The sequence below is a fragment of the Lissotriton helveticus genome, chromosome 7 (genome assembly GCF_964261635.1).
Source record: "Lissotriton helveticus chromosome 7, aLisHel1.1, whole genome shotgun sequence".
NCBI classification, from domain to species: domain Eukaryota; kingdom Metazoa; phylum Chordata; class Amphibia; order Caudata; family Salamandridae; genus Lissotriton; species Lissotriton helveticus.
This window is the reverse complement of record NC_136068.1, coordinates 253,086,593-253,101,103: the sequence shown is the minus strand read 5'-3', so window position 1 is coordinate 253,101,103 and position 14,511 is coordinate 253,086,593. Positions and strand designations below refer to the sequence as shown.

Genomic DNA, 14,511 nt, shown 5'->3' with positions numbered 1-14,511 from the left:
GCCTGTATTTGGACTGGATGGGTTATGTCTAAATATGGGTATGATTTCTATGTCTATATAAGGGCAATGTAAATTATACCTATATAAGGTCATGAATCGGTAAATTACGCTTGGTTTCTAAAATGCTACACAACAAATTGGCTAATTCAATTTCCATCTTTGTGAAAAGATATAACAGGATTGTTAAACTTCGCAACTCTCCTATGCCTCCCCCTTTTCCAGTGGAAGTATTACATTACTTAGGAGGTACATGGAATGCACAAAGGAAATATTGTTTATTGCATATGCAAGGCCTTCTATCCAACATAGATATCAAGTTCAACGCCTTTGTTCTCTGCTGCTAACCAAATGCTTAACTGCGTCATTTCTTTGCTTCTTGCATTTTCATTCCACCAGAGGCTCACCACAGTGCGAAACCAGTTTAGCAATGCCTCAACCCTCAGTGGCAGTGGAAAGTACACTAAGTGAAAAAGCCAAACCCAGGGGCCAGAATCGCAACCATACAATGGCTTGCATGGTCCGTTTTGGCCCTTTCCTGTCTTGTAAAATAGGCGCACTTACTCATGTAGAGTACTGTACCTCTCTGTGTACGAGAGTGTAGGATGGTAGGACTTTTGCCACTGGCCCAATATCTTTTGATATAAAGGGCATAAATGTGAGGGCTGTGTTTTGTGTGAAAACTAGACATCTAAATGGGCAGTGCTAGACGACATTTTATGGCTAGGAAGGCCTCAGTGGGAATCACACGTGTCTAGTGCACTCTTCTCTGCCTTCCCCTCTTTCTGTTTACCTTTATCCTCATTAGGGGACATTTTGTGTATCCATTAGCAATACTCTGGGGAAAATACTGGTGACGGCCCACCCAAAGGGGTCAGCAAGGTTGGCAGTCACTCCAGTGCACCTTCAGTCTTCACCCTTCAGCACATCATGCACTCCTTGTTTTGCTTCTCCGACACTCTTTCGTGCCACAGCGAGAAAAGGGTAAAGCTCTGATTCACCGTACCCCCCATTCTGGTTCTGTCTCTTCTGCCCGTGCACCTTCCGAAGGTACTCTGCTGACCCTCAGAGCAAGCTGGTGCTCTCTTGTAAGTATCAGACACTGGAATTAGTCCTCCTTTTCTGTTGCAGCCCGTTGTGCTCTGTGCACCCCTGACCAGCAAATGAACCCTCAGTACACAGGGAACCACTACTTTGAAAGTACAGATTTCCAAATAGTCACCAGAGATGTGATCCTTGCCGGAGCTCCAAAGTAAATGTCTGCGATAGTCTTGCAAGCTGTGCCCCCAATTGTGTTTTGAGACCTATTTTGAGGTTTGTTTTGTCATAGAAAAATGTATAATCAACTACAGTTTTCATATGCATGCATTTTGTGATTTTCTCAAAAAATGTATATATATATATCTTGCTTTCTTTTTTAATTTGTTTTAGAGCCCAACCTTTACAAAACGTTAGTGAATTAAATATATATATTTTGTTGGTTTTAATATATATATATATTTTTTCTGTAGGTGGATCCAAGAGCCATATCTGTTCTAGCAAAATGGCAGAATACATATAGCATCAAAGTTATCTTACAAGAGCTCCGGCGTCTTATGATGTCTAAAGAAAACATGAAACTTCCTCAGCCACCGGAAGGACAATGTTACAGCAATTAAAAAAGAAAAAAAGCCCCACTTTCAGTTTAAGCTGTTTTCATTTTCCACAGTAGTACATTTTATAGGTACATCTTGTAGGCCTCAGAGTATTGGAAAGGAGTTCCCATTCGACAGCAATTTTCTCTTGAGATACTGTAAACAATCTTGATTTTACATATGAAATATAGGTTGTCCTATAACATAACTTTGCCATGTGTAATCACTCTCTGCATAGTTGAACTTCTGGTGTCAAGAAAAATCTATTTAAAATTATTACTGTTGGGAACATTGTGGCACATATAACTCAACTGTGAAAACATAATGACAAACAATTTGCTGCAGTTTTTACATTCTTTTTCAAAGGAGTTGAAGCTCAGGGCTATTTATTAGTCTACACACGTTTTCACTTCCAGTTTTACAGTAGACTATGTAGACTACTAAAGGGGATGTATTCTACCCTTAGTCATCCCTCCCTCTGTGCTGTCTTTAGTAAAGGCTGGATGTGCTTGTGGACTCTTAGTTTTTAATAATATGACGTTTTCTTCCACACAACCTTCAACCAAGGTGGAGATTGTATTTGTTCTTCATTATCCGGCCTTGCGCAAGAAATTCCAAATTGTCCCACTCTACCCAAAAGCTTAAATTTTTTTTATCATTTTTTCTTTTCATCAACCTGTGGAGAGACATGCTGTGATTTCTCTTCCCCTTCCATTGTTAGTGTACATGTTTTAGAGTAAAATTCTCACTTCACCTTTCATTTTTACTTATTGAATAAAGTCGCTATTTTCTCAATGTCATTGTGCATCTACTTGAGGAAATGATCCCTTCCAAGTCATAAAACAATGGCTCCTAACAGAGGAGGCCGTTGGTAAGAGCTGGATCTTGACGTATTAAAAATATTTCTGTTTCCGTAATCTGCTGATCCCTATAGTTTTCAACAATTTGTTAAGCAAATAACCAAATTCATGTGTTGCCGACATTCTAAATAAAGCACTCCAGTACAGCGAGGCGATGAATTCGCAATGTAATTTTTGACAGGAAAGGTTGTTTTCAATAAATTGCACTCTACCCTTGCCCCGGCTATAATTGTTTGTTTTCGTGGTAGAGACGTACTTAATGTCTCGTAACAGTTTCCCCTTTTTATTACAGAGCCGGCATATAAGCTGCTGAATTTAGAAACAAAAATGTGCATTGAAGAAGGTTGAAGGCTACAGTCTAACTCTTTATTAGACATGCTGTTTTGGACCATTGTATACTCAAATGTGGATGAGAAACTTTGTAATTAAGTGCATTCTACATTTTGTTTTTGTTGGGAAAAGTCAGTGATTGTGTAAAGCCACTTCTTTTAAACCAGCAGTTGTCAAATCAGTGGACATTTAGTATATTCAGTTTCACTTTTTTAGAAACACTCAAAATAGTTGGAAGAATGAAACATCCATTGTAATTAAACAGAACAGTATTCCATAAGCAGCCTTTTTATTGTATCAGACCATTGCCTGATTTTAATATAATAAAAAGCGTGCATTAATATTATAGGGGAGTTGATTTATTCATGTACATACTTTTGTTTAATCTTTTCATTGTAATTGCCAATGGAATTAGATTTTATGTATGTTTTGTTTTTTCTTGCAGGCTGCAAGTATTGTTAAGGCCATAGCGACATTTATAGAAACCCAGAAAGGGAAACGCAGAAAAAAAACACTTGTTACTGCCTGTGAGGGGAATGGAGCTATAAAAAGAAACTAACATGGATATTTGAAAGCAAAGAAATAATAATTTGCTTGTAATCTATAGTCTTTCATGTAGATACTGTTTCTACTTTAAATGAAATATATTTCCTTAAGTACTAGAGATTTATTATAGGTTGGTTTACATTTATTTGCATCCTAATAATTTGATAGGGCTTAATTGCCTTAATGAAGGCAGCATGTGAAGCGATTGATTGATGCTTTCGATATGCACATATCATAAAAGCAGTACAAAAAGATAAAAACAGCATGTCGAAATAGGTAAGACTGTACAAATAGAATGATAATTAAAACACGGTATGTCAGCATAAATTAACTAAAAAAGAATTAAATTGATATGGACAGTCTTCTAAGTCTTATCAACCAAGCCCATTTTAAAAATTTTGCAACAGCACAAACAATAGGAGGGGCTGTATTGGTTAAAAGAATCCGGAGGGCAACAGAATGCAGACGAGTCCCCAGTTCTCTGCAAATGGGGGCAAGCCAACGTGATCTGGGGCGACCATAGTCCGGGCATTCAAAAAGAAAGTGTTGCACCGTCTCTGGTTTGTCCGGACAAGAGGCACAAAAACGTGAGGTGGGCTGGGCTTTATTCCACCTTGAACAGAGATCCGCCAAGGGCAAGGTTCCTAGCCGAAATTTAATAAACAAGGACCTATCCATAGCAACTGTTATGATATCCATATATGGCTCATACAAGACAACGTCTTTGAACAACAGGAAAGCTGCGGTGGTTTTGCAATGCTGCTGGCTACTAGAACGCTTCACGTCAACCCACTCCCAGAAAAGTTTTTTTAAAATCTTCTTTGGTGGAGCGGAGTGACTATGCCAGCAAGAGGCCAAACCCAATTCCCCTAAAAGATGTTTTATGTCCTTCAGCCATTTGATGCTACTCCAACCATCAGCATGCATTACTTCTGCCAGCCCATTGGCATACGATTGTAGCTCCGGGACCCTCCACAAGCGTGCCCAGAGCAGAAGGGGACGAAGCCGAGCCTGGTCCCTTATGGCTTTACAGCCCGTGTCCAAGAGCATTGGGATGGTCGGGCTGCTCGATGGAATAGCAAGAAGATCCTTGATAAATTTATTTTCGGCCTTGCTCAGTGAGTCGACTTTGCCCAAGCCCCACAGTTCCGATCCATAGAGAGAAGCAGGGACTGCACGAGCTTTGTAAATCTCCAGTATGGGTGCAACACAATGTTTTGAGGAGTTATTGTACTCTTTAAGAAGGGCGCCCCCCACCCTTTTGTGGGCCAGAGTCATTTTATTGATGTGGGCAGTCCAGCTCATTGCATCATTCAGACGGATCCCCAGATAATCAAATTCCGCCACTCTTTCTAGAGGTATGGAGTTCAGAATTGGAGGGGGACCAAGTTTGCGGGGTGGGTGCATGACTAGGTACTTGGTCTTGTCTATGTTAATGACAAGGCCTTTAGTGGTACAGAAATCCTGGAAGCGGTTCAGCAAAGACTGTAGACCTTGAGGGGTTTTGGAGATGAGGAGGGTGTCGTCGGCGAACAACAGAGTTGGAATTTTTACTCCACCCAGGCTGGGAGCATCTGTTGGTTCGCCCAGTAGGTGATCTACCACCCCGTTAATATAGAGGGAGAATAAGGTAGGGGCCAAAACACAGCCCTGTCTTACTCCCCTCTCGACCCTGATTTTATCGGTCTTTTCCCCATTCAGCCCCCATCTAACCTGGGCATAGGTGTTGGTGTGCAGGTTAATGAGGAGGTTCAGTAGGTACGGGGGCATCCCTGAACCATGAAGCACCCTCCAAAGTTCCTCCCTTGGTACCAGGTCAAAGGCAGTCTTAAGGTCAATAAAGGCCAAATAGAGACTGCCTTTGCCCAGCACCACCACCTTCCAGTGTAACAACAAAAGCCTAAAGGCCTGTTCAATAGTTCCTGTACCTGAACGGAACCCAGCCTGCATGTCGGACAGAATGTGATTGTCGTCCACCCATTGAGTAATTCTCCCCAAGATGGTTTTCCCGGCCAATTTCTGGCTGGAGTCTATTAGGCTTATAGGCCTATAGTTCCCGGGTAAATCCCGACTGCCCTTTTTAAAGATGGGGACCACCTCCGCACCTCTCCAGGAGTCAGGCACAAGCCCTCCCCCCATGATTGCATTGAGAAGTGCAGAGATTAAAGCCCCCCATTCTTCCGGGTAGGCACGGAGGATATCCCCCGGCAGGCCATCCGGGCCAGCTGCTTTCAAGGGGACCAAGGTTTTGATCTGCTTTGTTACATCTAGGGGGGAAAACAGATCCAGGTCACGGTCTAGAGTAAAGGCTGGGATTTTAAAGTGATCATTAAGGGGGCCTTCAACAGGAGAGTAAAGATTTTGGAAATGGGAGAACCAAGTCTGGGCGTTAATCGCACAAGTCCTCCGGGAATCGTCGGGACGATTCCTTTTGCCCACCATGTCCCAAAAACCTTTAGCATCTTTCCCTCGGCTGGCAGCCAGGAGGTCCTGCCAGAAGTTATCCTCCCATTCCATCCTAGCATTTTTCTGGCAGAGTGTGTAGTGTCTCCTGGCCTCCCTAGTCCTAAGCGGCAGTTTGGACTTAACTGCCTCGATAAGAAGTGATTTCGCCTCCCTACACTTTTGGTTGTACCAACCCTGACCCGGTCGTAGGCTGGGTTTCCTTCCGCTCGGGTGGGCTGGGACTACAAAGAGGTCGCCAATGGCCTGAATTATGGCACAAAACCTAGGTGTCACCTCCATCAGCCCTTCCTCTTGGCAGTCAAGATTGGCCAGGGCTGAGACCAGAAGCTGCCTAATCGCAGAGGTTTTCTCCTCCGAAAGAGCCAGCTTCGCCCACTTTATCCTTCGCCCACAGTTCGTGACCACTGACAGGTCTGGAGCGGGGTTACACGGAGAACCACTCACGGTGCTGTTGACGCACCTGTGGGAGAGGGTGAGGGACAGGAGATTGTGATCACTCTCCACAGAAGGTAAAACTACCATGTCCTCCACCATGTCCCACAGGTGTATGTCAAGGAGGAAATAATCAATTCGTGACGTGTGTCCTGGCCTGTTATAGGTGTGCGCCCCTACTTTGTCGGACCTGGTTCTGCCATTGGCAGCTCTAAGCCCAAACTCCATAACTAAGGAGTTGATCTGGAGGGCCACTTCTGTCCACTTTTTGACAGGGCCAAGCTCGAGGGGAGGAATCCCCCACCCATTATCAAGTTCCTCCTGATCTGCTAGGATGTCCAGATCGAGAGGCTCGAAAGTGCAGTTCAGATCACCTGCCAACAGTGTACAAAACCTGTATGGAGATGAGCGGAGTTGCGCTTCCAAGCAAGCTATAACTGGGGATTCTCTTCCCCCCTTAGTGCCACGGGCATAGATGTTAAAAATGTTTAGAATGACTCTGCCCTGGGGGTTTCTAAGCAAAATATTTAGGAGGTCAGGGCAGTTTGTGTCCTTCTCCTCCACCCTACAATTAAGTTCGGTGGCTACCCAGATTAGTAAACCGCCAGAGGGGCGGCCCCTACCAGTTACGCTTTCTGCTGCCGGCAAAAAGTGGGTGGAATAACCCACCTTGTGAAGGGGCACCCGACTCCAGGTTTCCTGGAACAGGCAAATGGAGTATTGCCCCACACGCTCGCTCCAATCCGGCAACGCCAGCTTCCTTTCGAGGCCCGCAACATTCCAGCTGAAAACCCTAATCTGGGGGTCCGTTACAGCTGCAATGCTACAGTCCTCGACAGGGGGTGACAAGTCCGCAGAACCCACATCGAGGGGACCAGGCGGAGAATTGTGGGAAACCCCAGTCTCCCCCTTCCCCTCTACAGACTCGGCCGTAGCCAGAGTCTGCAGTGGGGAGGAGGAGCCATTGGATCTGTGGTATGGTGTTGACCCAGCGACAAAGCCTGGGGCCACAACATCCTCCCCCGGATCATAACTGAGTCAACAACTCCCAGGTCCCCAGTTTGGTATCACTGGAGCTGGGCATAGCTGCCGAGAAAGAACTCCCGGGGTCAGAAGGCCATGGACAGTGTTTTCCATCAAAAATTGGCCCCCTGGGCTGCCAATGAAGGAGGGTTGTCCAAGGTGGATGGAGGGGGTGGTCCTAATAGACCGTGGATAAAAGAATGTTAGATCGACAATGTCGATACCCGAACCAGCCATGGGTTGGCCTTGGGAGCATATAAATTGGGCAACCCTAGCATCTTGGAAATTTACAACCACACAATCCCCTTCAAACGATTTTTTCCCGTGTCCAATCCAACCCACCCTGCGTACACCAAGAATAATTCCATCCACTCCCGCAGGCAAGGGCCTGTTGGCTTTCAACCAGTGGATGACCTTATTCTTTAGTGCCTGATGGTTTTCCCGCTGGGTATTCCCAATGGGGGGGACTTTCGTAAGGATGACAACATACGGGTGGCACTCAGGGGGGAGGTTAACTGGGGGGCACTTGCGTCTACTGTTCTGAGGAGGACCCAAAGGGAGCCGATTTGTAGGTGGGCCGGGAATAGATGCAACCTTAGGAGTTGATGCAACACCACCAGTTGCATCAGATATAACAACCCCAGGTTGCGAAATAGGGCCCGTCCCTCCCTTCTTGTGTTGTCTTGGGGCCTGGGTAGCCACCGGGGATATTGCTGCTGGGGGAAGGGTAGCATGCACGTGGGCAACACAAGTTGGAGCCTTCGGCTTTACCTGTCTAAGACCGACCTTTGGAGCAGCCAAGATCGTATTCCCAGGTGCAGGGTGCTTGGGCGGCTGCATCAGTTGGTCTCCCTGGGGGGATCTCACTGGGACCTCTATCCTGTTGGACTCATCTAACCTATCAGTCCTATCCTTACTGGGCTTTGGCTGGTGCTTGAGAAGGGTCTTTAGGGCAAAGAAATTGTCCCTAGTAGCCTGCTCAAAGCAGTCAAGCCTTTCCCCCAACCTCTTGACCTGGTCTATAAGTGGCAACACAAGAGACTTGACCATCTTCTCAAACGCCTCCATAGAGTGACCCACGTTGTCCTGAACAGGTGTTAGTGTGGCCAACAAGAAGGGTGGTACTGTATCAGTAACAGCCGGAGCGCTAATGGCTGGCCCTGTAGATACTGGTCCGGCGTTGCTCTGGGGGGGAGGACCCCTCAGGGGCGGGTACCTGGGATGGTTAGTGGTCTTAGATGGGCAACCCTTTCTAGTGTAATTTGCCCTTTTCCCCTTCCTTTTGATAGGCTCCTGGATGGGTTGCTTTTTGGTCAGAGCTTGTGGGACGGTAGCAGGAACCTCAGGGCAGTGTAGGGACTGTATGCCAGGTGAGCCTACTAAAGAGAGCTCATTGCATGGATCCACAAGCACTGCACATGGGCTCGTACTGTGGACACCAACCAGTGAGCTATCGAACCCCTCTAAACCACCCATTGGAGGTGCAATAAGGGAATCCCCAGGTAAATCCCCAAGCAAAAGTGCAGGGGAAGTAGGATTTAGAGGGGACAACACTATTGCTGGCGATGGACTTTTAGCAAGAGGGAAGTCAAGTGAAAGGCGCCGTTCAGATATGGCAAGTTCATTGTCTATGACAGCCGCCACCCTTGTCAGAAATTTGTCCATAGAGCCAAACATAGCACCCCCGGGGGCACTCTCCCCGCAACCCCTCAAGGCCTTACCGGAGCGTGTTGACATGCTGAGATGCGGTACCACAGATTGAAACCGGTACGGTAGATGGAAATGGGGTGGCCCTGCCCTGCCTCCTCCTGCCCCGGACGGCCACAGACGGTCCCGCCCTTGTCCCGGGCTTCTCCCGGTCGCTCCCGCTCGCTCCCGCGAAGCGGAGGTCCTACCCTCCTTAAGATGCTGCTACTGTGTGTTGATTTGGTGATAGGCGGGGGGGCGTGGCCAGCGGGGAGAGCAGCCCAGGTGTTCCTGGTTGGGCGCGCAGGGGCTCCTGGTCGCTGGAGTCCCCTGCCTAGCTCGCAACCCCGCTAGCACACTTGCCTGACCCCGCGCTCCTCCTCAGCTCCTCTATGCAGCCCCCAGGCAGATGACGCGCTGCGGGACCCGCGGAGCGGGTCCGGCGAGTCGTAGCGCCGAGTACAGGAAGAATGGAGGGAGAAGGGTCCGCTGGGCAACAGGTCACCAGGTCCGCCGTACTCCTCTAACAGGTAACGGTCTCAATGCAGAGTGTCCCACAAGCGCAGGGGTTGAGGCAGCTTTTGGCTCCGTTGGCGGGGGGCGTGGCCAGCGGGGAGAGCAGCCCAGGTGTTCCTGGTTGGGCGCGCAGGGGCTCCTGGTCGCTGGAGTCCCCTGCCTAGCTCGCAACCCCGCTAGCACACTTGCCTGACCCCGCGCTCCTCCTCAGCTCCTCTATGCAGCCCCCAGGCAGATGACGCGCTGCGGGACCCGCGGAGCGGGTCCGGCGAGTCGTAGCGCCGAGTACAGGAAGAATGGAGGGAGAAGGGTCCGCTGGGCAACAGGTCACCAGGTCCGCCGTACTCCTCTAACAGGTAACGGTCTCAATGCAGAGCATGTGAAGCAGTTATGATGAAGCCATAATACATGCATACACCAAGTCTCAGAAATATGCAACAGATGATTTGAAAGCACATGGGGGTGCTAATGGAATAGCAAGGCATTCTATGTTGTGGAGCCATCTATGAAGGTTATTTACTTCCAGCCAGCAGCACTCTATAACCTCTAAAGCATTACCTCTTTTCGCTATTACCTTTTAAAAAAAATTTTTTTTAAATTAAAATAAACAAAAGAAAACATTAGCATCAGGTGAAAAATAATTGACATCATTGTGAGGTTTAAATTGTCATTCGTACAGAAGCAATAATCACAATACAAGTGAAATTCAGGATCACGGGGATTCCTGTGTTTCCTCTCCCCTCTGTCGCGTCGGGGGTGTGCATATATCACCACGATAAGTATTCCAGTTTCCCCAAGTCTTCCCCCATTTCTCCGGACAACCCCTGGCCACATACACTGCCCTTTCTCTAAACATGCACCAATCTAAATCTTCAGCCCATTTAGTAATCCGAGGAGGCATACTGGCTCCCCACAGCTGTGCAATATTTCGCTTGGCCACCATACACGCCAACGTTACCCACTGTTTCAAATAACCATTCAAATCCGTGGGTTCCCATACATTCAAGACACACCTCCGGGCCTCTGGTCGTAACTCCACCCCCAGTACTGCTTTAATCTCCTTGTGTATCGCTGCCCAGAAGGTTTGTATCTCTTCACAGTGCCATAATATATGCATGAAAGTGCCAAGTTCCCAACAGCCCCTCCTACATTCTCCGCTCATCGCATGTCTCATGTGCACTAGCCTAGGTCCGGTGATATATGACCTATGCAAGATCTTAAGCTGCACCAGTCGGAGCCTTATCTGAATTGCAACCACTTTGGGGGAGGAGACCGCCTCTACCCAGTCTTCATCTTCTAATTCCTGTCTGTCTGCTCCCCACGCTGTTCGAATACTCCCCAATGGGTCGTCCATATTGTTAACAAGCTTCCTATAGATCAAGGAGATAGTCTTGTCAGGGATGTATCCGTCTAACACTCTATCCTCGAGAGGAGAAGCCTCTGGAAGCTCAGCATCTCTCGGTATGTGGGTATGAAGAGCGTGTCTAATCTGCTGGTACCGAAAGTATTCATTATCGCTCAACCTGTACTGTTGATTTAAGGATTCAAAGGTCTGCACATTGCCCTTCCCCCACACGTCCTTAATCTGGCTGATCCCGATGAGGTCCCATTTATCAAACCCTTAAGATCTCCACAAGCTCCCCAACTTTTCGGAACAGAACAGTGGGATGGCCCAAGTCAATCTTCCCTCCCACCCCGGACTTCTGGTTGCAGCGTGCCAAACTTGTACAGAATGTGCCGTCGGGCCCGTCAGTGGGAACCTTCCGGGTCTGGCATATAAGGCTTTCATAATATCTCCACCCGGTGCCTGTCCACGATCCATAGCATAGCCTGGGTCCCCGGGGGGCCCGTAGACCACATGATTCACTGCCGCAAGATGAGGCCCAGTAATATTTCCTCCAGTCCGGGATGCCTATGCCTCCATCGTACCATGGGAGGGTTAACTTGACAAAAGCTATACGAGGCCTGCCTTCCCAGAGAAGCCGCCGCTGAAGTGCCTCATTCTCCTTAAAATATGAGAGCGGCACAGGATCCATTGTGTTTTGTAACATGTACAAAAACCGAGGCAATGCCATCATCTTGAATAAGACCGCCCTCCTTAGTAACGAGAGGGGAAGAGCCCTCCAGCGCTCCACATCCTTTATAAGCCGATCCAAAGGAGGCCTCTGGTTCTCATCATATCTCAACTTCGGGTCTAAGGATATATAGATACCAAGATACTTACATCCCCTCATTTCAATCTTTATCGGGCATGACTGTGGGATCACAGGCGGCCCTCCCGACAAAACTAACAAGACCGACTTCGACCAGTTAATGGCAAACCCGGAGTATCTGACAAAAATAGCAAGGACATCCAAAAAATTATTCAAGGAGGCCCTGGGATTAGTGAGGTATAGCAAAATATCGTTGGCATACAGCAAAATGTTGTCTTCCCAGTATCTTGCCCGCCGCAGGCCACGTATTGACCGGTCCCACCTGACCCATGCCGCCAGAGGCTCCAACGCCAGCGCGAAGAGGAGTGGGGACAACGGACAACCCTATCTCGTACCTCTTCCAAAGGGAAAAATCTGCAGATTTACAATTATTTACAAATCACTCTGGCTAATGGAGCGGCATACAGCAATCGAACCCAACCGATAAACACCGGGCCAAAGGCCAACACAGCAAATAAATAGGCCCATTCAACCCTGTCATATGCCATAGTGGCATCCAAGGAAACCATAACTGCCTCTTCCAGTATCTTATGGGAGCCACTCAGGATCCCATGCAGCCTCTGTAGGTTCAGGGCCGTATTACGACGTGGCATAAAGCCAGATTGATCAGGATGTACCAAGGTCGTAATGACCTTGACCAATCTGGTGGCGAGTATTTTCGCCAAAATCTTGGGCTCAGCATTAAGAAGCAAGATGGGCCTATATGAGGAAGGAGACGTCCTAGTCTTACCAGTCTTGTGAATAACCACTGTTTACCACCCGCTGGTCATACGGAAGCTGACCCAGCTCTCTACTCTCTAGAAACATGGCCCGAATATGCAGAGCGACTTTATGGGCATTAAGTTTGTATAATTCAACGGGTATCCCATTTGGACCGATGCCTTTCCAGACCTCATACCTCTAATCGCCTGTGCGACTTCGTCTGTGAAAGAAGAGTTGAAGTACCCCCTATTGTCTTCAGAGAGACTCGGCATGCAGATATCTTTAATCATTTCCGCATTTTCGGCCTCTGCAAAACCGCCCACCGAGGTATACACTTCTTTGAAGTATTCAGAGAATACATCAGCGATTGCCTGGGGATCCGTGACTCTGTCTGATCCCGACCGGCACCAACCTAGAGGCCATTTCACCACGCTCTAACCAAGCAATCCGATTACCGGCCTTGTCCCCATGTTCATAAATACGACTTTGCAGGGCCCGGTTATGGGAAATTGCCCTTTCCCTGGCGAGGCCGTGGTATTCCTCTTGCTTTAACTGCAGTAAATGAAGTTCTCCCGGGACAGCAGACTCAGCGGCCCGCTCCTCTAATCTTACCACTTCTGCCTCCACCCTAGTCACTTCCTCCTGGTGTTTCTTCTTCCTGCCGGCAACCAGGGAGTGGACTTCACCACTCAGCACCACTTTATACGCTTCCCACAGTGTCTGCGCCGAGTCGACAGTGCCCACATTTTCACGGACATAACTGTCCGAAACCCGGAGTATTTCTTTCTAAGTGTCTCGGTCCTGCAGCTGCCAAGCATTAATCAGAGCTACCCTGCCAACCATTGGTTGTCCGAGTTCAACCTGCATCCACATCGGAAAATGATCCGAAATACCCCTACCAAGATACCGAACGTCTCTAACTGTGCCCACCATAGCAGCAGGTATCAATATGTAGTCCAACCTGGACATAGTTTTGTGCGCTGAGGACACATGAGTAAAGCACTTTTGAGTCGGGTTGTGGACCCTCCCGCTATCAATCAACCCCAGTGTTTCTATGAAATCAGGGAGCCACCTTTGCGACGGGGTGCAAACTCTCGCCGGGTGCCGGTCCAGCCACCCCTCAAGTCCTGCATTGAAATCTCCACCCAACACCATTAGCCCAACGGGCAGTGTCAGAAAAACGGCAATCAAATCCCTAAAAGTAACGGACTGAAGGCCGGGAGTGCACATAAATTGACAAAAAAGTAGCAGTCTTGCCTCCCAGCCGTCCCGAAACACCCACATATCTACCTCTCTGGTCTGACCAAGTGGCCTGTATGTCTAACGGAAAGGAATTCTTTATTAGGGTACCAACTCCCCTGGAACCTGATAAACCCAGCATGTGCCACAAGTTTATATCCCCCTTTATGGAGGGCCATACAGCGATTCCCGACAAGGTGTGTCTCTTGTAACAACGCAACTTCTGGGGAATGTCTTCTGATTAGCTGATTTACCATACTTCTCTTTATCTTGTCACCCAGACCATTAACATTCCAGCTCATCACTCTTATCCCCGATCCCTGACTAGTATGTGACATTTACCCCACACCACTGCGTCTAATTGCAAAGCTGTCACCTGACTCAAAGAACAAAAACATAACAAACCCCCAAACTGTGCATGCTTTAACCCAAAAAAATAAACTGACCCTGGATCCCCCCCACCCTCCCTGCACCCCTGCTTAAGGCTTACGCCCATCCCCAACTGGCAGTGTGCCTGTCGCCCCTCACTCAAACTCACACTTCTAACTAAATATAGTAACGGGGAGGAGAATTGATGTACCACGCCCCTCCCCCAGCTCAATGGCAAACAGTAATTCCGTGTTTCGGTGTCACCCTCCCACTCCCAACAGCCCGCATCTGCATTTCAATACTGCAGCGGGGACCGTCCCTTGAATGACCACAGTCTTAGTGACTCGATCTCACTCTCCGCTTTCACTCAGCCTCCTGCCGGTCGTCCTCTCCCTCCTGACCATGGTTCTCCGACTCAGTGGAGTGGAAGCAGTCTATCCAATCCGCCGCCACCTCAGGGTTGTCAAAGAACCATGTCTTTCCCCCCCGCAGCCACTC

The 14,511-nt window shown here is 48.2% G+C and overlaps 1 protein-coding gene across 3 annotated transcripts in view; it reads left to right on the top strand.

Annotated features, from left to right (window-relative positions):
- UBE2V1 (ubiquitin conjugating enzyme E2 V1) overlaps positions 1 to 3,167 on the top strand; it is a 218,502-nt gene extending 215,335 nt beyond the window's left edge. For all 3 annotated transcript variants that reach the window (XM_078652032.1, XM_078652030.1, XM_078652031.1), the window contains one exon: positions 1,509 to 3,167. In XM_078652032.1, the coding sequence (XP_078508158.1) occupies positions 1,509 to 1,655 (147 nt within the window). In that variant the 3' untranslated portion in view covers positions 1,656 to 3,167. The remainder of the gene's footprint in view (positions 1 to 1,508) is intronic.
- The last annotated feature ends 11,344 nt before the right edge of the window (positions 3,168 to 14,511 follow it).